General features: G+C 38.9%; 1 protein-coding gene across 2 annotated transcripts in view; it reads right to left on the bottom strand.

Annotated features, from left to right (window-relative positions):
- Positions 1 to 6536: 6536 nt before the first annotated feature.
- Positions 6537 to 27149, bottom strand: part of atf6 (activating transcription factor 6) — a 342394-nt gene continuing 321781 nt past the window's right edge. For both annotated transcript variants that reach the window (XM_059984870.1, XM_059984869.1), the window contains exon 16: positions 6537 to 8476. In XM_059984870.1, the coding sequence (XP_059840853.1) occupies positions 8241 to 8476 (236 nt within the window). In that variant the 3' untranslated portion in view covers positions 6537 to 8240. The remainder of the gene's footprint in view (positions 8477 to 27149) is intronic.

Genomic DNA, 27149 nt, shown 5'->3' with positions numbered 1-27149 from the left:
ACGTGAGTCTAATTCTAGTGTAGTATTATTCTCCAGACATTTGTAAGAAGTACAGTACTGTGCAAAAGTCTTAGGCGGATATATATAGTTAGGGTATCTGAGACTTTTGCATAGTTCTGTAGTAATTTTATGATGATAAACATGTTTCTGATATGGGTCTCTATTGTGGACTGAGAGTGGGAAGGAGGCAGGGAGAGGAGAATCATGGTTACAGAAAGGGGGTGGGAAAGGGAAGCATCAGAAAGGCATTCTCTAATGATCAATAAACGAATTGCTTGGAATCAAATGACCTTGCCTAGTCTCTCAGGGCTGGGTGTGCATTCGCAACATCCCCCACCCCAGCACTTCTTCTCTGCCATCTGTCCCACACCCCTCAATGGCACTCTGGCCATTCCCAACATCTTTTGCTCTCACCTGATTTACAAACTTGCTCCCCACTCCATGTTAACAGGTACTGTACTGTGCAAAAGTCTTAGGCACCCTAGGTATATAAATGTGCTTCGCACTTTTGCACACTGTACTTGTAATTATTTAATGTTTTTTAATGCCCTGAAAAAAGTTTTATTGCCTGTTCCAAGAAATGAGAACTGAAATCTCCGTTATGTTCCTGCATGATGACTGCATCCAATTAATTCTTCCTTCAGCTCCAGCCTTTTACCCACCTGCTATTTTTACCTTCAAAGTAGGTTAACAATCCTTCCCTGTGTTAAAATTTTTAATTCCTTTTATTAAAAGTAGGCTATTAAACTTGAAGGTAGGGCTATTGTCTTTTCAAATTTAGCCAGGATGACGGCTATATTTATATTGATGTATACAACAATATTGAAGACAATGAAGATGAGGCAGGATACTACAATGCAGAAGCTGAGGTAACAGATAAATATAATTTTGATATTTTTAAAACTGTTACACTTTATCTGAGCAGTTTACTGTTGTAGTCACCATTTGAAGGCATCAAATTACTGGGACAAAATTCCTGGTACAATAACTAAAATCACAATCACAAGAAAATCTGCAGATGCCAGAAATCCCAAGCAACACACACAAAATATTGGAAGTCAATATTTTGTGCATGTTGCAATAAATGATATGCTTTCTTACCTAGGTCACTAGTTATACTGAATTTTCATAAGCTGGGAATAGGTTAAAATAGTTCAGTTAAGAGGCAAGCTCTAATCTTAAGAAACACCAGCTGAATCCCAATAACTGAATACAGCAGGCAAAATTCCTTCTTAAAATTCAGTACCGGTAATAATTAAGAGAAAGGGTGGTGGGAATCATTTAAAAATGTATTGTTTTTATAGAAATTTAAAATACATACTATTTTTCTAAATTTTGTTGTTCACATTTCTGGTAAATTTCAATTAGTTTGGATGACAATTTTAATGATATCCTCAATGCAATTTCAAAGTCAAAGTAAATTTATGATCGAAATATCTATGTCACCATAGACTACATTGAGATTTATTTTCTTGCAAGCATTTATATGAAAATGAAGAAATACAATCTAGTTTATGAAAAACTATACATAAGCAAAGACTAACAAACAATGTGAAGAAAACAAGTAATCTTGAGAACATATATTGTGGAGTCCTTGAAATGAGTCCATAGGTTGTGGAATCAGTTCAGTACTGGGGTGAGTGAAGTTATCCACTCAGGTTCAGGTGCCTGATGGTTGAAGGGTAACAACTGTTCCTGAATCTGGTACTGTGGGTCCTAAGGCTGCTGTAGCTTCTTCCTGATGGCAGCAGTGAGAAGAGAGCATTGCCCGGTTGGTTGGGGGTTATTGATGATAGATACTACTTCCTTGTGGCAGCACTCTTTTGTAAATGTGCTCATTAGTAGAGAGGACTCTATGGGGCTGTATCAACCAGTTTCTGTAGACATTTCTGTTCCTGGGCACTAGTGTTTCCATACCAGGCTGTGATACAACTGGTTAAGATGCTCTCCACTGTCCATCCACAGAAGTTTGTCCAAGTTTTAGAGGACACGCTGAAATTCACAGCAATATAATCTGTAATTGATTCTCTCAGCACAATAGTGAATAAGCTGTACTTCTGAACAAAGTATAAAATTGTAAACAAACTTTAGTCACAGCTGAAACCTTTTAATGGAAGTTGTACGATTAGAAAGTTTCAGATAAAATATCCTGCAGCAATACATTACACTAACTGCACAAACATCTTTCTTTGAAAAGAAAAAAATATCAACCTATTTTGATCTTAATAATTGGGCTTTCTAATTAAAAGTCACATATCGAGTTGTAGTAATGGGTAACTGGGTTCATTACCTATTTTGTATTATTGTTTCATAATATCATGTTTCACTGTGATACAACACATGTATTTTTGAGAGATTGCTAGAGGCACTTCATTGCAGATAAGTTCATATGTAGAATTAGTTGGACAGAATCTAATGTTAGTCTATTCATAAATTTGTGAAGGAACAGGTCCTTCAGCCCATGGAATCCATACCAACTTTCAACCAACAATTTACTCCAATCCCACACAAATCTCATGTTTTTCTCTCCACATCTGTGATATAGAGGCAAGTATATGAGTAACTGGGGATCCCCTTGCACACCAACCATTCCAGTAATTTTGTGGCATGCTGCTCTTTTGCACCAAATACTTGTCATGTTTGGTTGAATGAAAATCTTATACATCTTGATGTTGCAAGGCCAAATGTATAGGATCACATTGGGCCTGGCAGCTGTCTTTGGCATTGGTGGCAGCCAAAAGGCAGAGTGACAGGCAAGTTGATCTCCCACACCCTAAAAGTGGAGTGGGTCACAACTGGTGAGTCGGCCTGGTGCATTATCCACAAGCTTCTGTTGAACCATTCATGTCTCCAACAGAGACATAAAAACAATTCACATAGTATAACTAGTTTTAAACATTAAATTAAAAATAATGAACTATTAATTACCAGACATAAACTAAAATTAAGTGAAATAATTCTAAATTTGCCTGTTTCTATAGTGGCAACATTTCCCATGAAATTAATGTGGTTGTTCGGTCCATAAACAAGTACTACCTGATGTAAACCCAGGGGCCAGATGTGAAGTGATCATTTCATCAGTGCATTAGTGCTCTTTTGTTGGGATGAACAGCAGTCCAACAGCAATGCAGAAATTTCAGTGTTCCCACACCTGATTTCCAGCACATTGTGTACTTGTGTGTTAGACCAAGCATGCTGGCAAGTCCAAGACACCCTGAGCAGTAACTGGCTGTTAGACTGTGGCTTTGTAGTGAACTAGTGTTTAATATTCAACTCAATTCCACTGCTCTTTTGTGTAATATAATTACACAGATCAGTGTTGGGCCCTCAGCTATTCAACGTGTCTTCTAATGACTGAGATAATGAGACAAGCTTGCTGAGAATTTAAAGGTAGTAGGATGATGAACAATGGATAAAAATGTGCCAGATAATATGAGAATGTGAGGCTGTGCACCTTGGCAAGACAAGATATACAATGCCGCTTTTTAAAAAAAAGCAGCTAATTTTGTACCACACGAACAAGATGCTGGAGAATTCAGGTCTGGCAGCATGGATGAAGGGAAATAATCAGTCAATGTTTTGGGCTGAGACCCTTCATCAGGACTGGGGTGGGGGTGGGGAGGAAACCAAAATAAGAACAGGGGAGGAGATGGAGTACAAGCTTGAAGGTGATAGGTAATGGGGTTGAAGTGAGAAGCTGGACGATGATAGGTAGAACATGTAAAGGACTGAAGGAGGAGGGATCTGAAAGGAGAGAACAGTGAACCATGAGAGAAAGGAGAGGAGAGATACCAGAGGGAGGTGATGGGTGGGTAAGAAGAGAAGTGCGAAGAGGGGAGCCAAAATTAGGAATGGAAAAAGAGAGAAGGGAAGGGGGAGAAATTAGTAGAAGTTAGAGAAATACTCATGCCATCAGATTGGAGGCTATCTAGACAGAATATGAGGCATTACTCCTCCAATCTGTGAGTGACCAAGGTATTAGGAAAGCAAGGGGAGGCTGGGGTAGAAAGAGAAGGAAGAAACTCCTAACTTCATGCATGGTTTTGATGAGACCTCAATCGCAGTAGTGTGTGCAGTTTGGTTCTCCAGTACAAATGAACTACTTGCTAGAAGTTTGCACATTAAAACTTCACCAAAATGATTTCAAGATGAGGGAGTTGTCCAATGAGATATTTGGTCTTCATCCACTGGAGTTTTGAAAATGAGAGGTGACACAATATGGGACTATTTGGATACCAAGAATTGTTTCATCCAACCAGATGATCCAGCACTTTTGTGGTTAGGGCAAGGTTTCAGGAAAAGTCAATAGACATTTAGGACTGAGATAAGGAGAAATATCCCTGTGCAGAGGATATTATGTATATTGTAAATGGAGATTTACAGAATTTGGTTCCCCTGAGTCCACTTTGGGCTCAGTAATCTAATCAGGGCCAATAATTACCTAACATATTTACAGTCCTTCATTTATGGAGTCTTGGCCATCCCATCATTTTAATTATTGCATTGCTGGTTCCAGGCTCAGGGGTTAAATCTTTCTTCCATAATTGCTTTGAGAGGTTGGTTATGACTAGACTGAACTCCTGCCTCAGCAGGGACCTGGACCCACTGCAATTTGCCTATCATCACAATAGGTCAATGGCAGACTCAATCTCCATGGCTCTTCACACGGCTTTAGACCAGCTCGGCAACACAAACACCTATGTCAGGATTCTGTTCATCGACTATAGCTCAGCATTTAATACCATCATTCCCACAATTCAGATTGAAAAGTTGCAAAACCTGGGCCTCTGTACCTCCCTCTGCAATTGGATCCTCGACTTACTAACCAGAAGACCACAGTCTGTATGGATTGGTGATAATATCTCCTCCTTGCTGATCATCAACACTCGTGCACCTTGGGTGTGTGCTTAGCCCACTGCTCTACTCTCTGTATACACATGACTGTGTGGCTAGGCATAGCTCAAATACCATCTATAACTTTGCTGACAATACAACCAATGCTGGTAGAACCTCAGGTGGTGACAAGAGGGCGTACAGGAATGAGATATGCCAACTAGTGGAATGGTGCCACAGCAACAACCTGGCACTCAACATCTGTAAGATGAAAGAGCTGATTGTGGACTTCAGGAAGGGTAAGACGAAGGAACACATACCAATCCTCATAGAGCGATCAGAAATAGAAAGAGTGAGCAGCTTCAAATTCCTGGGTGTCAAGATCTCTGAGGACCTAACCTGGTTCCAACATATTGATGTAGTCATAATGAAGGCAAAACAGCGGTAACCTTATTAGGAGTTTGAAATGATTTGGCATGTCAACAAATACACTCAGAAACCTTTATAGTTGTATCATGGAGAACATTCTGACAGGCTGCAACACTGTCTGGTATGGGGTGGGGGGGGGGGGGGGCAATGCACAGGACCGAAAGCAGCTGCAGAAGGTTGTAAATTTAGTCAGCTCCATCTTGGGTACTAGCCTACAAAGTACCCAGGACATCTTCAGGGAGCGGTGTCTCAGAAAGGCAGCGTCCATTATTAAGGACCTCCAGCACCCAGGGCATGCCCTTTTCTCACTGATACCCTCATTACATTTTTTTAAATATATAGTATTTCTTTTTTTTGCACAGTTTTTAATAATCTATTCAATATACATTGATTTAATTGTTTATTATGTTTTATTTTATTTTATTTATTATTATTATTTTTCTCTCGCTGCCTGATTATGTATTGCATTGAACTGCTGCTGCTAAGTTAACAAATTTCACGTGACATACTGGTGATAATAAACCTGATTCTAATTTTTGGCACCTGAAGAAAGTTCACCCGAAGCCAAGTTTTTGACGAAGCTTTGATCAATTGCAGCACGCCTGTGTCAAATTTTGTTTGAAAGTACTGTGAAATATTCCAAAGCCTATGTTAAAGTTTATTTTAGAATGTGGGCATCGCTGGCAATTTTGTCCATTCCAAGTTACTTCTGAAGTGCTGTTAGTAAGGTATTACAGCAATGCTGCTGGGGAGAGAATTGAAGAGTTTACATCTAATGACATTGAAGGAGTGAGGATATATTCCTAAGGTACCATAGTGGATGAATGGAAGGAACCCTGCTGGCCGTAGTATTCCCATGAACCTGTGGTGCTAGCGCCTCTTGATAGCCATGCAACAGTTTTTCTTTGAATGTGAAAGGGGTGTTAGTGGCTCAGATTAGAAAGTATATGGAATATTAATAACTAACTTACTTCTTAAATCATATAAATTATTCATTGTTTAAAATCATTTACTCAAAGCTGAAGCTATGATCAGTAAAATCAGGAGAAATTCACTTCTTTCCCCCACTTCAAACACTCTAGTACAACTGAGTTTGTTCTATGGACTACATACAATTAATCAGAGTGGGAAACTGCAATACACTGAGTGAGAGTCTACTCATATTACATCTGCCAAAACTAAAAGAGATCCTGAGTCATAAAAGGGTTATAACAGATGCATTATTTTGTACAAGTGTCCAAAGAATTACCATAGAACTGCAAGGCAGATAAATATTGAGAAGATAAATAACAAATTTATTGGCGTACAGAAATGTTTGCAATTTCACAATTCTCCAGAAGTAACAAAAAATAACTAATATCACAAAATAAATTATATAAATGAAGAGAGTAGGAACATTGAAAACAGAAGTGCATTCTTTAAAATGACTTACAGTCACAAACTGTAAGGAACAAAGAACAAATCCTTAATGTAGGACAGGCTACTATTTTAACAAGCCTGGAGACATTTGCAAATTATGTGGCCTTCACCTCTAAAATAAACTGAGAGTTCCTATGGCTTCAGTAGTAGCACGTTATCCTTACTGGTGTTCCCTCACACCGAAATGAGACCAGTTGAATTTGATTACTGGAGGTTTTGGCCACTGTTCAGGACATGGTCGTTTTCAACTACTCACAAACAGTGATTCTCTTTCAAACATCCCTGGTGCCTGATCACTATGTGGCTGAATTCCAGTGAACTGGAATAATTCACAAATAATTGCAGTCTCAGTTATTGATTGCAGAAGGAACACTGAAGTGAAAAGGCATGTAAATGGTTGATCTAGATCCACAATGCAATGACCAAGAATGCATTAAAATATTCACTGTGCAGAGCCATAAAGGCCTAGATTTGATTTCTGGTCAGTGATGAGCCAAATAGTGATGAATAGTGACTACATTGTTTCATAACTGCCAGGATCCAGAGGTCAGAAATTAGCTAGTATGATCTATGCCCACGATCACAAATTCAATAAAATATCCGGTAATGAAACGTTACATTATGCAGAAAGGAGCTTGTCTATGATAGACAACAACTGCCAAACAGCTTGTACTTTGTGTACAGACTTGAGCGTGAACAACAAGCTCAAGTACATCAGACAAGGTAACAAGGCCTGCAGAGACTAAGCTCATGGTAATGGTCATTGATGTGATTAAGGAGAAGTAATATATTTATATATGAATACATTTTCCAGAAGTTTGTTTCACCCTCACAGCTGTGAAGTGAGTTGTTATTTAATCAATGAGTTTATGCAGATTATTAAGCAAAATTCTTGAATGATCCACAGTTCTGGTATGCACGAAAAAATGTCAGCCCAAGAGTGTCAGTGAGTAACATCTTCAGGAGAACACTCACCCAGCAAAAATTAACAACACACCTGCAACAAATCGAAACTACAACCACCAAGTTTCCCATCAGTAAAAGCAATAGGTTTTATAGCTCAAAGAGAAAAAGGCTCTTGTGACTTGAATTTTTGGCTCAGTGAGAGGTAGGTCTACCCAAAAATAGTTATTTATTTAAAGTTTATTTCAATTGAATTATTTTTGAGCACTTATATGAACATCCATTTTAAGCAAGTTTTGATTATAAAGCACATTTCAAAACCAAAATTTCAATGAACATGTGCTTACTGTGGTAACGTTATTTTGTAAAGATTGAGGATGCTACAGCCTATTGCTTTTACCTTTTTTGATTCCCTCACAGCATTTCACCTTTCAAAGCCCATGGCTGCAACAATTCAGAAGTAAAATCTATTCTAAACAAGGTTTTAAACAGGCCAGAATCACGCAGTTAGTTTCAAATTAGCTTGATCTGAATTTACATTAAATTAAGTTGAAAAAATTCCATCCAATCATATTATTTTCAAATGCATTGAACGAGTCCTTGGAAACAGTGACCTGCAGTAGTTTACAGTACAATGTTCTCAGGTGAATACCACACTATTGGTAAATTTTAAACTCAGTCCCTTGGGCAGACTCTGTAATGATAGGTGGTGCAGTGTGAGGTGGTGCTGGTGCCGGTCCTGGCTGTTGGTATGCTGCTGTGCGGTTTTCCTGGTGTTCTCGTAGAAAGGCAGGTATCAATGATGTCTTGATGTGAATGATCCTGGTGGCCATTACTTCACAATCAATCTGCATCATTACCTCATGATCCTTAGGTTCGTTGATAAACTGATCTGAAAAACATAAAAGCAGTGGCAAAAATTAGCAAATTTATAAAGCAGAATATGCTGCACACTTACAAACGAAAGTATTTATGTTGCCGATGTGAGTTCAATCACTGCTAAGTAATTTCAATTTTCATACTGAACACATGGAACATCCTTTCATGTACCAACCAGTAGAGCTAGTTTAAACAAATGCTGCCAAATTCCAGATGATTTTCTAAAGTCCTTTTCAATCTCACTTAGCTGCTTGCTGAAATGATTGCCAGATCTAATATTGAGCAAACCACCTGATAACAAGAAAGATGAGTGGTACAAATAAAAAGGAAACCTAATCCACAAATGGAAAAATGAACAATAGAATCAGAAGTCATTTATATTGAGAAAAGGTCGTGACTAGTTAGGGGTGGTACGGTAACCTTGTGGTTAGCACAACGATTTACAGCATAGATGATCTGGGCTCAATTTCCGTTGCTGCTTGTAAGGAGTTTGTATGTTCTCCCTGTGACCACATTGGTTTCCTCCAGATGCTCTGGTTTTCTCCCATAGTCTAAAGGTGAATTGGTCATTATAAATTGTCCCTAGAATTAAATTAGGGGATTGCTGGGCAGCCTGGCTTGAAGGGTCAGAAGGACCTATTCTGCACTGTATGTTAATAAATAAATAAATAAAATGATTAAATTCTTGTTTTTCTTACTTTTACACAGTATTATTAAGAAGCTCTCTTATATTCTAGTTTATAGCTCTAATGAAGGGCTCTCACCTGAAACATAAGCATCTTAAACCATGACAAGGCTTGATGTATATTTACAGAATATTCTGTGTTTGTTCAGGCATCTAAATTTAATGTCAGAGCAATCACGGAAAAAATAATCGATATATATTTTTGATGCAAGCTGTTGCTGTGACTTGGTCCACTTTAAAATGTGTTCTTGGGATACAGGGGACATTTTTAATCACCATTCTTACCTTCCATAGTAAAGTGTTCTGAACTCTCTCCCTTTGTGGGGATTGATTTTACAGCTGAGCAGCTTGTGAGGCCGTTCCGATTCAAACATTTATTTGGGATTTGCTTTATACCCACCAGATGATTAGAAAGGCAGGTTCTCTTCCCTAAAGTGTGTGAGTGAATCAGTTGAATTATTTGGCAAATGAGTCATCTGTCATTCTTGAATGACAGCCCATTAATTATGAAGTGTTGTAAGGCATTAAAATGTGCCAGAAGGGCCGACAAATAACTCACTCCTAGAGCTAAATGACTTGTTTCAGTGATGTTGGTTGACCATGCACACAGTTCATTGCTCTTACATTGTGAGTGACTAACTTCGTTTCAGATTTCTTCAGTTATTTGGTTTGGCTACTGATGAAAAGGATAATCTATTGCCCAGACACGTCATGTTCATTTTATTTTGCCTCCCACTGAAGGGAAATAAAATACCCTCTGCTTAGCACAGAGAACAAAAAAGGAGTGAAGGGACTAATGGTATCACCTTACAGCACAGAAACACTCTCTCCTGCCCTCCATCTCCATGCTAACCTTTCTGCCCATTGACACTATTCTCATTTACCTGCATCATGCCTGCATCCTTTAATGCCTTGATTATTTAAGTGTTTATCTAAATGACTTAAACACAGAAATTATTTCTGATACCAGCATTTACTCTGGCAGTACATCACATCAATGTGTGGCACTGATTCAGTACCAGCACTGACACCCATCTGTTCATTCTGATGTACTTCCTGCTTTGTGGGTGATTTAATTTGCAGCTCACGATAAACTGAGAAGTTAAATCTCAGAATTGTGCACCAACTGGACCTGTATGAGATCATCAAATTTTGCAGCTGAAAAAAACTATGATTTTTATTTAAAAAACATCTTTTCTGCCAAAGTGAGTAATTAATTTGGACTATACGCTCCAATGACAGAAGTTGAAACCAATGAACATATGAAGGCAGTGAATAAACAACAAATTTCAGCTTATATTCTTCCCCTCTGCCACTCGATTTCTACCGGGGTGATTGATAAGTTCAAGGCCTAAAGTAGAAGCAGTTAATTTTAGAAAACCTAGCACTTTTATTTTTCAACATACTCCCCTCCTACATGTACACACTTAATCCAGTGGTTGTGGATTCCTTCTTTGTAGAAGTGGTCCACAGCAGGGGTGATTGACAAGTTTGTGGTCTAAGGTAGAAGGAAATGAGTTATTAACCTCAAACTTTCTGCATTATCACTCAAAGAGTTGAACTGCACGTGCATGTAACGAGAGCGTCTTGGACGTCCAGGTGGTCCACAGCAAGGGTAATTGATAAGTTCGTGGCCTAAGGTAGAAGGAGATGAGTTATACAGCTCTCATTACATGTACATGCAGTTCAACTCTTTGAGTGAAAATGCAGAAAGTTTGACGTTTCTCCTCATCTCCTTCTACCCTAGGCCACGAACTTGTCAATCACCCCTGCTGCAGACCCCTTCTGGAGGTCCAAGACGCTGATTTCTACACGAAGGGATCTGTATGCTCCACGACCGCTGGACTAAGTGTGTTAATGTAAGAAAAATAAATGTGCCAGGTTTTCTAAAATGGACTCCTTCTACCTTAGGCCATGAACTTATCAATCACCCCTCGTAAATGAACATTGAACCCATGAGCACGACTTCATTACTTTTTAAAATTTGTTTTTGCACTACTTATTTTAACTTAACTATTTAATATAAATATATATAAAATTACTGTATTTCAGTTTTGTTTCTACAGTATATTTACCATGTATTGCATTGTACTGCTGCTGCGAAGTAACAAGTTTCATGACATACGTTGGCGATATTAAACTTGATTCTGATTCTGATTAAGGAAACCACATCTGATATTTTCTGTTTTCAGATTTAAGCCACAAAATGTCTAATCTTCCAAATAAATATATGACACAATCTAGCCACTTATCCTTGTCAGTAAGCAGTGTGATCTTCTCAACTATCAACATCCTAGGGGCCGTCAATGACGGAAATTCAGTTGGACCTACTGTATACATGCTGTGGCTGTTCAGAGTCTTGGTACACTGCAGGGGGATACTCACCTCCTATCACCATGAAGTCTTTCCACTGATTACTAGCAGAATTAAACACTCCTTTCTTGCCTAGATGGGGTTGCAACTCCATCCAAGAATCTCAAACTAGTTCAATTGATTGGTTTCTATAGCACACAGTGACTTGACCAGACAATGTCTGTGGTCTCAGACATATATCTTTTACCACCAAAAAGGCATAGAGAAGCACCATTACGTGAAAGTTTCACATGAAATTAAACATCACCTGAATTGAAATACATGGCTATTCTTTCACCATCACTGTCTAAATCCTGGAGCTCCCAGCTCAACAGCATCATGGGGGCTCCTTTGCCACGGTAGCCCCAGAGGGTGTCTCACTATAGCCTTGGCAAAGACAATAAATGAAGCAATAAATGCAATCTGAAAAATAAATAAATAAAAATAAACAATGCCTCAATAACCACTGAGATCAGATGGTGTCTCAGGAGAAGGTAGCAGATAAAGGACAGATTGAGAGGAAACTGAAAGGTGATTGGAAAAGAAGAGAGCAAAAATATTAGTATAAAACACAGAACAGTTTAGCAGAGGAAAAGGCCCTTTGGTCCACAATGTTATACCAAACTAATTAAATCAGTAAACATTCTGAAATAATCTCTGCTGCCTACACAATGTCTATGTTTTCTATTTCCTGTGCATTCTTGTGCAGTGCCTTGAAAAGGTTATTTGGCTTCAACAACTATTTTCACATTTTACTGCCTCATTTTCTAAATTTAAAATATATTGAAGTAGGACTTTTTTGAGCTAATCTATAAAACATTGTGAATCATATCAAATCAAAAAAAATCCAAAAGCTTTCAACAATTTACAAAAAATTAAAAACCAAAATTGTGAGGTGATTGTGAGCACCAGAGACGAATGGCGCTTGTAAGAGAGACTACTGTGACACTAACAGTCACTCAGAGTGAACTGCAGAAGTCAGTGGCTGCAACTGGAGATGAAGTTCATGACTCCACAATCTCTAAGGCCTTGCACAAAAAGGGTAATTCTGGAAGAGTGGCAATGTTTCTATCCCCCAATGTCAGCAAAATGAAAGAGCTGGTCATTGACTTCAGGAAGGAGTGTGTTGCATATGGTCCTATATACATGAATGGTGCTGAGCTCGAGAGAGGGGATTGAGAGCTTCAAGTTTCTTGGAGTGAACATAACCAATAGTCTGTCCTGGTCCAACTACACAGAAAGCACAGCCAAGAAAGCTTACCAGCACCTCTTCTTCCTCAGGAGGCTAAAGAAATTTGGCTTGAACCTGTTGAGCCTTACTAATTTTTATCAATGCATAACAGAAAACATCCTATCTCATAAATCACAGCTTGGTATAACACCTGCTCAACCATGACACAAGGAATTGCAGAGATGTGGACACAGTTCAGCACATCACAAGAACCAGCTTCCCCACCATGGATCATGTCTCTACTTCTTGCTGCCTCAGTAAAGCAGCTAGCATAATCAAAAACCCACCCACCCTAGACATTCTTTCTCCTTTTGTCACCCAATGGGCAGAAGATACAAAAGCCTAACAGCACGTACTGCCAGGCTCAAGGACAGCTTCTACCCTGATGCTATAAGACTACTGAATGTTTCTCTAGTATGATAATAGAACATGCACTCGAATCCAGGCAGCATCCTGGGAAACCTCTTCTGCCCCCTCTCCAAAGCCTCAACATCCTTCTACAGTGGGGTGACAGAATTGAATGCAATAGTCCAGATGCCGTCTAACTAAAGTTTTATAAAGCTGCAACATAACTGCAGACTAGTAAAGGCAAGCATGCCATATGCTTTTACCATGTGATCAACCTGTGCAGCCACTTTCACAGGGCTTTGAACTTGCACCCCAAGATTCAAAGTTCAAAGTAAATTTGTCATCAAAGCACATATATCACTGGTTCTATCACATCTGAAATCCTGTCTGCCCCACTACCCTGGATCCCCATCAATTTGCCTATTACACCAACAAGTCAACAGAAGATGCCATCTCCACTGCACTTCACTCTGCCCTGACCCACCTGGACAGCCCCAACTCTTACATCAGAGTGCTGTTCATTGACTTTAGTTTGGCATTCAATACTGTGATCCCCTCCAAGCTGATCGCCAAACTTCGCCACCTTCCGGTTGGTATGAACATCGAATTTTCCAACTTCCAGTAATTCCCTCCCTCTCCCTTCCCCCATCCCACTTTCACTCTGCCTCCTCTTCCAGCTGCCTATCACCTCTCTCATGATTCTGCCTTCTTCTACTACATAGCGCTTTCCCCTTACATTCCTTCTTCACCTTTCCTGCCTATCCCCTCCCTGCTTCCCCTCCCCCACCCCTTGATCTATCCTCTGATTGCTTTTTCACCTGGCACCTTCCACTCTCCCCCCACCTTCTTTATAGGGTCCCTGCCCCCTCCTTCTTCAGTCCTGATGAAGGGTCTAGGCCCGAAATGTTGACTGCTCGTTTCAACGGATGCTGCTCGACCTGCTGAGTTCCTCCAGCGTTTTGATTCACCAGCCTGGTATCAGCTCATCCCTCTACGATTGGACCTTGGACTTTCTGACTAACAGACCCCCATCTGTTAAGTTAGACAACCTCTCCTCCTCCACTCTCACCCTGAACACCGGCGTGCCTCAAGGCTGTGTGCTGAGCCCTCTTCTGTACTCCCTTTTCACCTATGACTGTGTTCCTGTACATGCTTCTAACTCCATAGTCAAGTTCACAGACGACACCACGGTGGTTAGCCTGATCAGAGGAGATGACGAGACAGCTTACAGGGACAAGGTCCAGTACCTGGCCACATGGTGTGCTGACAACAACCTGGCCCTTAACACCCAGAAGACCAAGGAGATCATTATAGACTTCAGGCATGCTAAGAACCACACTCACGTCCCATCTACATCAAAGGAGCTGCAGTGGAGCGTGTATCAAGCTTCAGATTCCTTGGGGTCCACATTTCCGAGGATCTCACCTGGTCCCTGAACTCCTCCATCCTGATCAAAAAGGCACAACAGCACCTTTATTTCCTGCGGAAAATCAAGAAAGCTCACCTCTGTCCCAGGATACTGACAGACTTTTACCGTGGTACCATTGAGAGCATACTCACCAACTGCATCTCAGTGTGGTATGGCAGTTGTCCCGTATCAGACTGCAAAGCACTCCAGCAGGTGGTGAAAACTGCCCAGTGGATTATTGGTACCATAAACGCTGCCTGGGCAGGGCGAAAAGCATTATCAAGGATGCATCTCACCCTAACCATGGGCTTTTCACTCTCCTCCCATCCGATAGGCACTACAGGAGCCTCCGCTCCCACACCAGCAGGCACAGGAGGAGCTTCTTCCCTGAGGCTGTGACCCTGCTGAACCTCACATCACAGCGCTAAGCAGTATTGCACCCATATTGTACTGTCTCAGTACTTTTATATTTGTGTGCTGTAGCACTTACTTTTTATACACAGTTATTTTGTAAATAACACTATTTTTTGCATTTCTGGTTAGATGCTAATTGCATTTCATTTGGCTTTGTATCTGTACTAGGCACAATGACAATAAAGTTGAAACTAATCTAATCTATGTTACCATTTAGATTACCATAAGATACATTTTCTTGCAGACATTTACAGGGAACAGTTGAAATACAGTACAACAGAATTTTAAGGAAAACTATAGATAAACAGACTGACAAACATCCAATGTGCAAAAAAAGGCAGACTGTGCAAATAAGAAAAAATAATACCAAGAATACAAGTTGTAGAATCCTCGCAATCAGTTCAGATTGATCATTGAAATTACCCATGCTGGTTCAGAAGCCTGATGGTTGAAGGGAATTAACTGCTCCTGAACCTGGTGGTGTGGGACCCAGGGATTCTGTACTTCCTGCCCAATGCTTCTGCCTGCACTCCCCTGTAAAGTGTGTGGCAGAACTTTAAGCTCACTGAAACTCTTGGTATCGGCTCCTCCTCTATACAGAGGGATGTCGTGAAGATTAAAAATCCAGCTGTGTCTATATAGGATTTTCTTCTAGCATATCAACAAAATAAAAGGCAATTGAACAGAATCAAATTCCTACCCAAGTATAGAAACAAAAGGTCTGCATTATTTCAACTAATAAATTTTTTTATTGCCTGGAATTGGCAAAGGTTGTCATGTAATAACAAGGTTGAAAACTAGCATGGAATAACTTCTCTGAGTGGCCAGTGCCAAGTGTAAATATTAACAATTGAGGGATAGAATAAGTAGAGCCAAAGTGAATCAGTGCCCACCCTGCAACCCAGCAGTTACAAAAATCCTTGACTATTCTCCACAACTTTTTTAATGTGGCTGAACCAGTTCCTGAGTCAAAAGCTGCTGATGAACATTTCATGTGATTCAACTTAAGGCATTCCTGACACTGAAGATGATTCAACTTTTAGTACCAGTACACTCTATAATTTGCAGCAAGTGGGCTGCCTTCCAGATCAATTCCTAGTGGACTGGCTGGAAGAGATGGCTGATATTATGTGGCAGTCCACATCTGCAAGTAAGCAAATGCCAAATAGGAATGCAAAATGCAATGATGTGGACTGAGTTGCTTAATTACAATGATCAGAAACATTACCTCTTAATAACACACCTGAGATCAATACAAATTGAAAGAGGCAGCAGTATTAGAACAGACTACAATGACAGATGTCTATGAATTTAACATTAACTGGTACATATTTTAAGTTGGAAGCCAATGTTTCCTAACATTTTGTGCACATGAAATGAATTAGCATGAGATATGTGGCAATGAATTTTACACGTCCCTCACAGCCTGCCAACAGACAAGAGGCAGTTGAGGCAATGATCAAAACTTGTTTGTCATTCTTTTTCTATATACAAATAATCTTCAGAAAATATTTTAAAGAGATGCATTATTTGTCTGGTGGATCACTGGTTTATGAAAAGTAAAATTGAAAGAAATTATATCAACCAATTCTCCTGGATAAAAAGGGTTATTAAAAATGGATATCAGAAGACAGAGACAGAGCAATGGTCTCTTTGTGTATAAATGTGCATGATACTAAGTCTTGGAGCTTGCATAAAATTAAATACTGTCAGGAGGGGTGATGGTGGTTGAAGTGGTTGGTGTCACGTTCAAAGAACAGACATTGCACAACAGCAGTTTAGGAAGAGGAAAAATGCTCAAACCACTTGCTTGACCAGCCACAATGTGTTATTCTAAGCCAATGAAAATACATCTCATCTGAGAGCAATCCATTATCTCTCAATCATTTTCAATCATCTCTTCTGCTTCGTATCTATTGCCAAAATATCCTACCTGTACTGCACTGAGTAGAACCACACCAGTACTGATTTATAAAGTGACAGGATTTCACTGTTACATCAACACCATGTAGACATTTTGCAACATCCTGTCCTCTAATTTTCCTTATTACACACTGTTACAACAGCTTCCACTTATTATTGTTTGATTTCATTTTACACTTACTTCATAACTGCCTTCAAATGCTTTGCATCAAATGGAAATTTAGCCACTAAATAGTTGGTATTCTAGTTTACTTCCAGATAAAATAATTAATCTGTCCTTCTCTTGGTCAAAACTTAATTAACATTTATTTCTGAGTCAGTCAACTAGCTTGGTGACACAATGTTTGAGCTGGGTCTATATCCCAACAGGTGCAGGGTAAACGTGATATTAACTGAAAGGCAGAAGTTCCAACAAGTCACTTCCTTTTCCACATTACAGAACTGATTCAAGTGTAATGAAATCAGATAAATAGAATTTGATGTACCATCTGCATCTCCATCTGGTGGATTCACTTCCTACAATATTGCGAATAACACTTTCTGTACAGTATTTAGAATATTACATGGTAACAGGAGGATCATGTCATGGTGATTCACAGGAAGACCTGCTTGATCAGCGCCATGACATAGCTCCTGCTCCACCCCCCAATGTACAACTACTTATCTAAGTATCTTTGTAAAGATCTTTTTTGAGTCTGCATGCTCAACTTTTGCAGGAAATGCATTCCACTATGTCTCCCAAACACATCACTTCGACCATCTAGGAGAGCTGGCACACGGGCATCACCACATACAAATGTCCATCCAAATCAAATACCTATTCCAGTTTGGAAATATGACTGTGTCTTTTATGCTACTGGATTCAGTTTTATCAAGCAACCCTTTGGGGATTTTTCAACCAGAATGATTGTGGTGATTGAAGAAGGTGCCTCATAACAGCCGTGAAAGATGAGCAATAAATGTTGGCATGGCAACACAAATTTTATTAATGAATAAAAAGGCTAATAATTTTGAGAAATTTGGTATCAGATTTATAATCACTGTCCTATATGATATGAAATTTTATGTGTTGTGGCAGCAGTGCAGGGCAAAGATGTAAAATTACAGTAAGTTCCGAAATAAACGAATAGTGCAGAAAGTGAGATAATGAAGCAGCAGTCACGTTCCATTCAGAAACCCGATGGCAGAGGAAAAAAACTTCCTGAATCATTGAGTGTGGATCTTCAGCCTCCTGTCCCATCCTCCCTGATGGTAGTAAGGAGAGTGCATGACCTCAGTGGTGAAGGATGTGTATTTCCTTGAACTTTTCTGCAAATTATTTTAGCTGTTTCTTCTAGTTACTGATCTTTTATCAAAATACAAAACAATTTTGAACACCTCTCTTAAATACCCTCATACTTAGTCACTAAGGAGACAATCCCAGCTTTTCAAGTTTCTGCAATACTTACTGAAAAACTGTATCCCACAGTTCCCATGATGCAATTTACATTGCAAACCCTCACTGAAAATCCATGTGTGACAGAGAGCACTTGGTAAACGCACTCCTTACACATGTGCATGTACACACACACAAACACTGCCTTCTCAGCCTGCTTTTGTTGCACTGTGTATGCTCTTCAATGTCTTCCTTGGTATATTCTCCTAAATCAAAATGATGCACTTGGCTCCATGGTGCCTTTCCTGCTATACACAGCAGAATATTCTATTTCTTTATTAATGGGGATGTTTATATGCTGCTTATACACTGTATTTAAGGTAGATCAGAACTAGAATCTGAATCAGGTTTAATATCACTGGCATATGTCATGAAATTTGTTAGCTTTGCAGCAACAGCACAGTGCAATGCATGATAAATATAGGAAAAAGCTGAATTATTACATAAGGTCTAACATGGGTAAAATTATCCTTAAATTGTTGCAGGTAAATTATTAAATGGAGGAGGTGGAATATGAAAGACTGACATTCTTTTGAGATCTGGATGACTACATAATTAATTGAAATACATGTGGTTAATTTTCAATCAATGCCCGAGTGTTTGGGAAATATTAACTATCAGGATTATTTTCTGACTTGATTGCAAAATGAGAATAATAATAGATAACTTCCAATGAATAAGGTGTCTGAATATAAACAGAGTTGTTAATTGTGAAGGTTAACTGTTAAATCTGAGACCAGCTACATGGAACAAAGGCAACTCCAACTGAAGCTAGAGCCACAATAAGATGCATGCCAGCTGTCCTGGCATTATTTCATACAAGGCAAAACCTAACAGTATAAATGGTTGTAATGCTTCTCTCCCCAATAAGCTCAGCACCTTTTATGCACACTTGGAAAGGGAGAAGAACACTACACCTGTGCAAATCCCTACAGCACATGGCTATCCCATGATCTCTGTCTCAGACGCCAATGTCTGGATATCTTTCAAATTACAGCAGGAGCTAGAAAAGGCATGTAAAAAGGGGAATAGTCATAGGGGATTTCAATATGCAGGTTGGTGCTGGATCCCAAAAGAGGGAATTTGTGGAATGCTTTTCAGAGCAGCTTGTGGTTCAGCCCACTAAGGGAAAGGCAATTCTGAATTTGACATTGTGTAAATTGATCAAATTTGATTAGGAAACTTAAGGTAAAGGAACCTTTAGGAGACAGTCATTATAATATAATAGAATTCACCCTGAAAAGGAGAAGATAAAGTCAGATGTAACAGTATTACAGTGGGGTAAAGGGAATTACAGGGGCATGAGAGAGGAACTGGCCAAAGTTGATTGGAAGGGGGCTCCAGCATGAATGATGGTAGAACAGCAATGGCTAAGGTGCAGGATAGATTCACCCCAGAGATGAAGAAATATTATAAAGGGGGAATGAGACAACTGTGGCTGACAAGTAAAGTCAAAGGCAGCATAAAAGTAAAAAAGCGGGCATATAATATAGTAAAATTAGTGGGCACTTAGAGGATTGGGAAGCTTTTAAAAACCAACAGAAGACAATTAAAAAGCCATATGGAATGAAAACATGAAATGTGAAGGAAAGCTAGCCAATAAAATAATACCAAAAGATTTTTCGGATATATAAAGTGCAAAAAAGAGAAGTGAGAGTAGATTTTGGACTACTGGAAAATGATGCTGGTGAGGTAGTAATAAGAGAGAAAGAAAATAGTGGACGAGTGTAGTAAGTATTTTGCATCAGTATTCACAAAGAGCAAGCCAGAAATTCATGAGTGACAGGGCGCAAAATTGAGTGTAGTTGCTATTATTAAGGAGAAAGTGCTTGGAAAGCTGGAAGGATAAAGGTAGATAAATCAGGGTTCTGAAGGAGGTAGCTGAAGAGAATGCAGAAGCATTAGTAGTGATCTTTCAAGAATTACTAGATTCTGGAAAGATTCAGAAGGACAGGAAAATTGCAAATGTCACTCCAATCTTTAAACAGGGAAGGTGCAGAAGAAAGGAAATTCACTTGGGAGTTTTTGAAGTCTTTTTCCACACATAGGCTGCTTATCAAGATGAGAGCCCACATTAGTACAGAAAAGTTACTTGCAGAGATAGAAGACTGGCTGACTGGTAGAAGGAATAAGGGCATAGACTATTTTCTAAATGGGGAGAAAATTCAAAATTCTCTGGTGCAAAGGGACTTGGGAGTCCTTGTGCAGAATTCCCTAAAGGTTAGCTTGTAAGCTGAGTCAATGGTAAGGAAGGTAAATGCAATGTTAGCATTCATTTCAAGAAGACTAGAATAAGAGCAAGAATGTAATCAAATCAAATAACATCAAGTTTAACTGTCATTCAAACCATACATGAATACAGCCAAATGAGACAGCGTTCCTCAGGGACCAAGTTCCAAAAACGTACTCACGCATTCAAAATAATGAGAAAGGAAAAAAGAAACATAGTTACTTAGAACAACAAATTTTAGACCAAGATCCTGAGTTTCAAGTTCCAAGTCCTGCTAATTAATGGTTCCCGGCAGTCCAACTTATAATTCCACTGATCTGCCACTGGGGGTCAGTATCAACAGGAGTGGCCAACCCCCTGCCCCCTCCCAAACCGAGCCCAGATGCCACTTTGCAATGCAAGCCCGAAAACTGAGGCCTCATTTTAGTACAACTGCAGTGGCACTGCCTCCACACCACATGCCACATGACCCCCACCAAACAAGGGTAGCAGGCTTGCAGCAATCAAAGTCTAACAGGTTTCTGTGATCGCAAAACAAACATCCAAGACAGTCACTTATGATTTTACTGTACTCCACCTTCATGACAACTCGAAGGCACCAACTCCAGTGCCTCCAAGTAGCATGCAGCAGCATGGTCTCCATGCTGAGGCTTTATAAGCTTTGGTCAGACAGCATTTGGAGTATTGTGAGCAGCTTTGGGCCCCGTATCTAAGAAAAGATGTGCAGACGTTGGAGAGAGTCCAGAAGAGGTTTATGATAATAATCCCGAGAACAAATGGGCTAACAGATGAGCAGCATCTGAAGTCTTTGCAGTTTAGAAGAATAAGAGAGGATTTCATTGAAACCTATTAAATATCGAAAGGCCTAGTTAGAGTGTCTTACTCCATTGATGGGACTCATAACTGAGCTGGGGGCTGGTTCCAGATTGGCCTAAGTTGAAGAGCCAGACACACTCCAAATGTGGTTTTCAGTTCAATGCCAACTACTTGCACTACCGCAGAATATTTATATACAACAGTAAGTGTGGTCATGACTTGCACAGCAAAGTGAACTAAAGCTGTATTGTCATATTGGTATACTTTATTTTACTTATTTCTATTTTTAATACTGTGTGGAATAGGTCCTTCCAGTCCTTTGATTCATGCTGCCCAACAATCCCCGGCAACGTTGATTTAACCCTAACCTAAACACAGGACAATTTACAATGCTTAATTCACCTACCCGGAGCATCTTTGGACTGCAGTAAGAAACTAGATCCTCAGAGAAAACCCATGCATTCCACAGGGAGGACACACAGAGACTCCTTACAGAGAACACCGGTCTGACCTCTGACACCTTCTCAAAAATGTTGCTGTGGATTCAGACTTGGGGCTTCTCAGCCAAACAAAAAGGAACATCAAGCTCAGACATGTCACAGGTTCTAAAGTTGACAAGACCCTGTTGGACATTGGTAATGTAAAATACTGCAAGCTCGTTTTCTTTTTACTGGGGAGACAGGTGGCAGGCAGATGGCAGGCAACTGCGCATAACTGACAGTCCTGAGAAATTACCTCATATATGCAATGAACAAAAGTTAATAAAAAATAGAAAAAAAGCATAAAAACAAAATTAAAGATTTTGATTGTGTATTGAAAGAATGTATTCATCAGCATCTGAGTGGACATATGCCACTTAACAGTATGCTGATCATGAAACAAAGAAAGATCTATCACAAAGAACTGAAAATTGAAGGTAATTGTGGATATTCAGCAGACTGGCTGCAGAAATTTAAGAAAAGACACGACATTAAATTTTTAAAGATTTAAAGAAAGTTAGAGATAAAGCGTCTGCTGATCAAGAAGCAGCAGAGAAATTCATTGATGGGTTTGCGAGGATTGTTGCTGATGAAAATCTAACAGCAGAACAAATCTGCAATGCTGATTGTTTTTATACCCTCCATAAAACCTAGAAAAACAGTAAAATACAAAAGTACACTGTAACCTTTCAATCAAAACACAGCATCGTAGTTGGAGACTGAAAGCCTGTTGTTGTTATTGTTCAACAGCTGATTCAGATACTCTCCTGATGCTGCTGAACTGCTTTTGTTACACATTATATTTTCATTATATTAATGGGAACATTAAATTTATGTACATACAGTATGAACAAGTGTAAGGCCTTAGGGTTTTGATAAAACCACTTCCAAAAAATAAGGGCTTAGGCATCTATTGAAGGTCATTACCATCATGTGTACTAGTGAACTGGAACACCAGCACAGGAAAGCAAAGATCAGCATAAAAGGAGTCTTTTTAAAAATTTTTTCATTAAGTTTCACAAAGAAATGACTCTATGCTTAACTTAATTAGTATTTATCATAAATTAATGACAGATTTGGTAAACAAAACTAAGAAATAGTGTCAGTGTTTATGTTTTCCATAATTTCATTTTGAAATGTGTTCAAACCATTAGTGAATAACAGAACATAGGCAAAATCCTGCATACATCTGAAAGCATTAACCGTAAAAACAACAAAAACAATTTGTCTGTATTATTATAACACAAATAGATCTAACTGGACTCTGGCGTGATGTGGGAAATTGAGCAGATTAGATAGTTTAAATTTCCAACATCATATATATATGTTTAGACAAAAGGATCAGTGTGCCAAGAAAAGCAAGGGTAGTGTTTTTCTTTGGTCTTACGTCTATTTTGATTTGCCTTCTTTGGTGAGTGTATGGGAAAAGCATCTGGTAAATCCAGCATTACATCTGGAAAAATAGAGGGAAAACATGGATCTATCTGATAACGTCTACCTGTTAGATGGCGCTGGAAAATGATGAATCTTTGTGTTATTTGACCCACAATAAGGGAATCATCAAATACAGTGGATTCCAGATAAATGGCACACATTGGGACCAGTATATTTTGGATCAATTAAGTGGCTGTACCAATTGCCCAAAATTTCATGGAAATAGTTAAAAGGCAATAGTAAAGACAAACTACCATTCAATACACACACAGTAACAAATTACGCATTTAAATGAAATACAGAATAAATTAGAACACTACCACAATATTATAAAACTATATATTAGTTCCTAATGGTTACTGACAGGGGAATTCATTGCTATTTCTTTTCGATTGATTATAAATGAACAAATTCTATGCAGACACCTTATGCAGATAATGGATTAACTTCCTGCATACAGTTAAAATAAATAAAATTATCAAAAAGTTACTGCTTTTTGAATTAGCGTCCCTTGGCCCAATGGATAACATAACTGATGCTTTTTCAAAATGATTTGCTCTGTAATGTCTAACAACCATTTCTGGCATCTCCAAGCTTGAATGCTTGAAACCACAGTAACAGTCCTGAATTTATGCACACTTTGAAAGGGAGAATAAACCCACATCTATGTGAACCCTTGCAGCATCCAGTGACCCTGTGATCTTTGTCTCAGAGTCTGACGCCAGAACATCTTTTAAGAAGGTGAATTCTCGCAAGGCATCAGGCCCTGAGGACGTACCTGGTGGGGCTCTGAAAACTTGTGCCAATCAACTGGAGGCAGTGCAAGGGCAACTTCAATCTTTCACTGCTGCAGTAGGTGGTTCCCACCTGCTTTAAAAGGGCGAAAATCATTCAGTGCTCCAGTCATTCTATGGTGAGCTGCCTCAACAACGATTGCCCAGTATCAATCACGGCGATTGTGATGAAGTACCTTGAGAGGTTGATCACAGCCAGAATTAACTCCTGTCTAAGCAAGGACCTGGACCTGCTACAATACCACCACAATAGGTCCACATTAGATACAATCTCAATCACTCTTCACTCAGCCTTAGACCACCTGGAGAACAGCAATGCTACATAAGGCTGTTCAACACCATCAATCCCTCAGAACTAATCAACAAACTTCTCCTTCTCACTGAAAATCAAAACATGCGCACATCATGGATCCGTGCTTAGCCTGCTTCTCTATACTCTCTACACTCATGACTGTGTGGCTAGGCACAGCTCAAACGCCTCCTATAAATTTGCTGATGACATAACTGTGGTTGGCAGAATCTCTAACAACATACAGGAGTGAAATAGAATGGCTGGTTGAGTAGAGTCACAACAATCTTGTCCTCAACATCACTTAAATCAAAGAACTGATTGTGGACTTCAGGAAGGGGAAGTTGGGAATGCACACAATGGTCCTCATTGAGGGGTCAGTAGTGGAAGCAATATGTTCCTGAGTGTCAGGATCTCTGAAGATCTATCCTGGGCTCAATGCATTGATGCAATAATGAAGAAAGCACACCAACAATAATATTTCATTAGGAGTTTGAGATCTGAATGTTGCAGATTGGCACCTCCCAAGGTATAAGGAGTACATGCTGAAAGACTTGCTGAAGCTTCATAGTAAATGCTGTGTGAGTAAAGGGTTCATATGTAGGGACTCCTATCACTAGACAGTGAAGAGCTAGGCTCTGTGTAATTAAAAAAAACCTTCCAACTTTATGACTGATGAAAAAATAATGTCATAATGTAAATACTGTGAACATCCGTAGCTAGATGCTAGGGGAAGCGAATATCATGTATTGTGAAACTAAATTTTATGAATGAATTGAATTTTTGGAAATAACGCAGAATAGAAAGTAATTTACACAAGATGCTCAAGGGCAAAGAGCATTCTATTTATTTAAAAAGTGAAATAGCACTGTAAAACAACTTGTTATAATGTTATTTACGTTGTTAATACATACTGATATTTATGCACATTTATTCCAAATCTGTACTTTAAACACTAACTTTATTTTTTAAATCTTTATTCATTAGAATTGTTGAATGTTGTTTTTGTTGAATGTTGTACCATCACACTACAGCAAATTTCTAATACATGTTAATGTATGTACAGTATATGAGGAATAAAATTGATCCTTTTGGTTCTTGTTCCTTCTGGTAGAGATTGCTTCATGCTGCAGTGAGCAAACCATATCACCAGAGGATCCATAACCTCACCCATCTACCTCTACCTTGAGTACACAGAGGGAGTCAAAATGCAAGAGGATGAGATAAGCATTGATCCCCTTAGTAAAAAGGGTCATTGGAAAAACTCTTAAGACCAGGGATCAGATTGACACTAGAGAATGTATCAACATACTTGCTCTTAAATTTCTAGCAGTTACTGATACTGTAACTGTTTATTAGAATATTCATTGATTTCATTTCCACATCCTTGGATTAATTACAACACCTTTATCACTGGAATTTTATCATTATATGGAATTGTTGTCATTATATTCAAGGAAATATCAGCCGAAATTATAGTTTCCAATTGGATAACAATTGTGAAACAAAGTTAATTTTTTCCAGAAATATTGCTTTGTAATTGAAATATATTAACAAAGAATTAAATTCAGCAATTACTATTAAAAATGAAAGTCAATCAATCTTGCTGTAAGTTTTCCAAGGGATGGTTTAACTTAGTTGCCATCTTGGAAGACAAAACTACATCAGTATAAGTTGGAGTTGATTGATCAGAGTTAACAGTGATAAATGAATACATACGGAACAATTTTTAAAGCTACAAAATCATTGGCATGTACAGTATGATACACAAACAGCTATTGTTCAATCTGGATAAAAGAATGAAATTTGAAATGTTCAGCAATCTCACAAATGTATTTTTGAACTCCCAAGTATTTTTCTCATATTCATGGCCACAAGCTTAACAGGATCCATATGAGGTTGCCTTTGATGACAAATATAACACAGCCTCCAAGAGTTGTACTGTTAACATTAATAAAGTGTGTTATGAGTACCCTTTTACCATAAGTAGTGGTTAACTGCTTCGAGAAGGAAGCTTGAAAACTGCCATGCAGTATTTTGCAGAAAAAAACTTGCTGTATAATAAAGATTTTAAAAAAACCTTTTCTAATATTTGTTGAATTAATCACACTTCAACCATGAACTACTTTCAGTATGCTAAGGTAACAATGGAAAAAGACTCACTCAAAGTGAAGAGAAAAACAGGCAAGGAAATGGAGATGAATTTAGGACACAGGATGGGGAAAGGGAGATTCCAGGGGCAGCAAGAAAGAGAAATTATGGGGAAGCATCTCGGAAGGGAAAAAGTGGGAGGACAAAGAGAAAATGAAGCAGAGGAAGAACTGAAAGTAAAAAGCAATGAAGAGAGAAGAATCGACGGTAAAAGGAGAAGGACAGAGGCAAAATAAGCATTAAGATTACAATTTTGCAACTGAATTTACCAAGAAGCAGAATGTGAAAGGAAATAAATAAAGAGACAAAAATGAAGACAAGAGCAGAGGTCTCAGCTGCTCCTCTTCTATTCTGGCTTCTTACCCCTATCTTTAAGGTCCTTGTTGAATGATCTCAGCATGAAACATCGACTGAAACATCGACAGCATGAAACATTCCTCTCCATGGATGCTGCCTAACCTGCTGAGTTCTTACATCATTCTGTATGCAGCTACACCTTTCTGTTCCAAAGTATTTTTTTTCTTTTCTGCTTCTAACTGCTGGTTTTTAAAGCAATTGTTTTCATTTCAACTTTGGTTCACACCCTACTGCAGACATTCCTTCTGGTCACTCTATTCCCTGCCATTTTTGGAACTTAAAACTGAAATTTTTTCTTACTTTTCCAGTTTCGATGAAGGATCTTTGACTGTAACATTGG

This window comes from Hypanus sabinus, chromosome 11, assembly GCF_030144855.1.
Source record: "Hypanus sabinus isolate sHypSab1 chromosome 11, sHypSab1.hap1, whole genome shotgun sequence".
NCBI lineage: Eukaryota > Metazoa > Chordata > Chondrichthyes > Myliobatiformes > Dasyatidae > Hypanus > Hypanus sabinus.
This window is presented reverse-complemented; position numbering and strand designations above follow the sequence as displayed.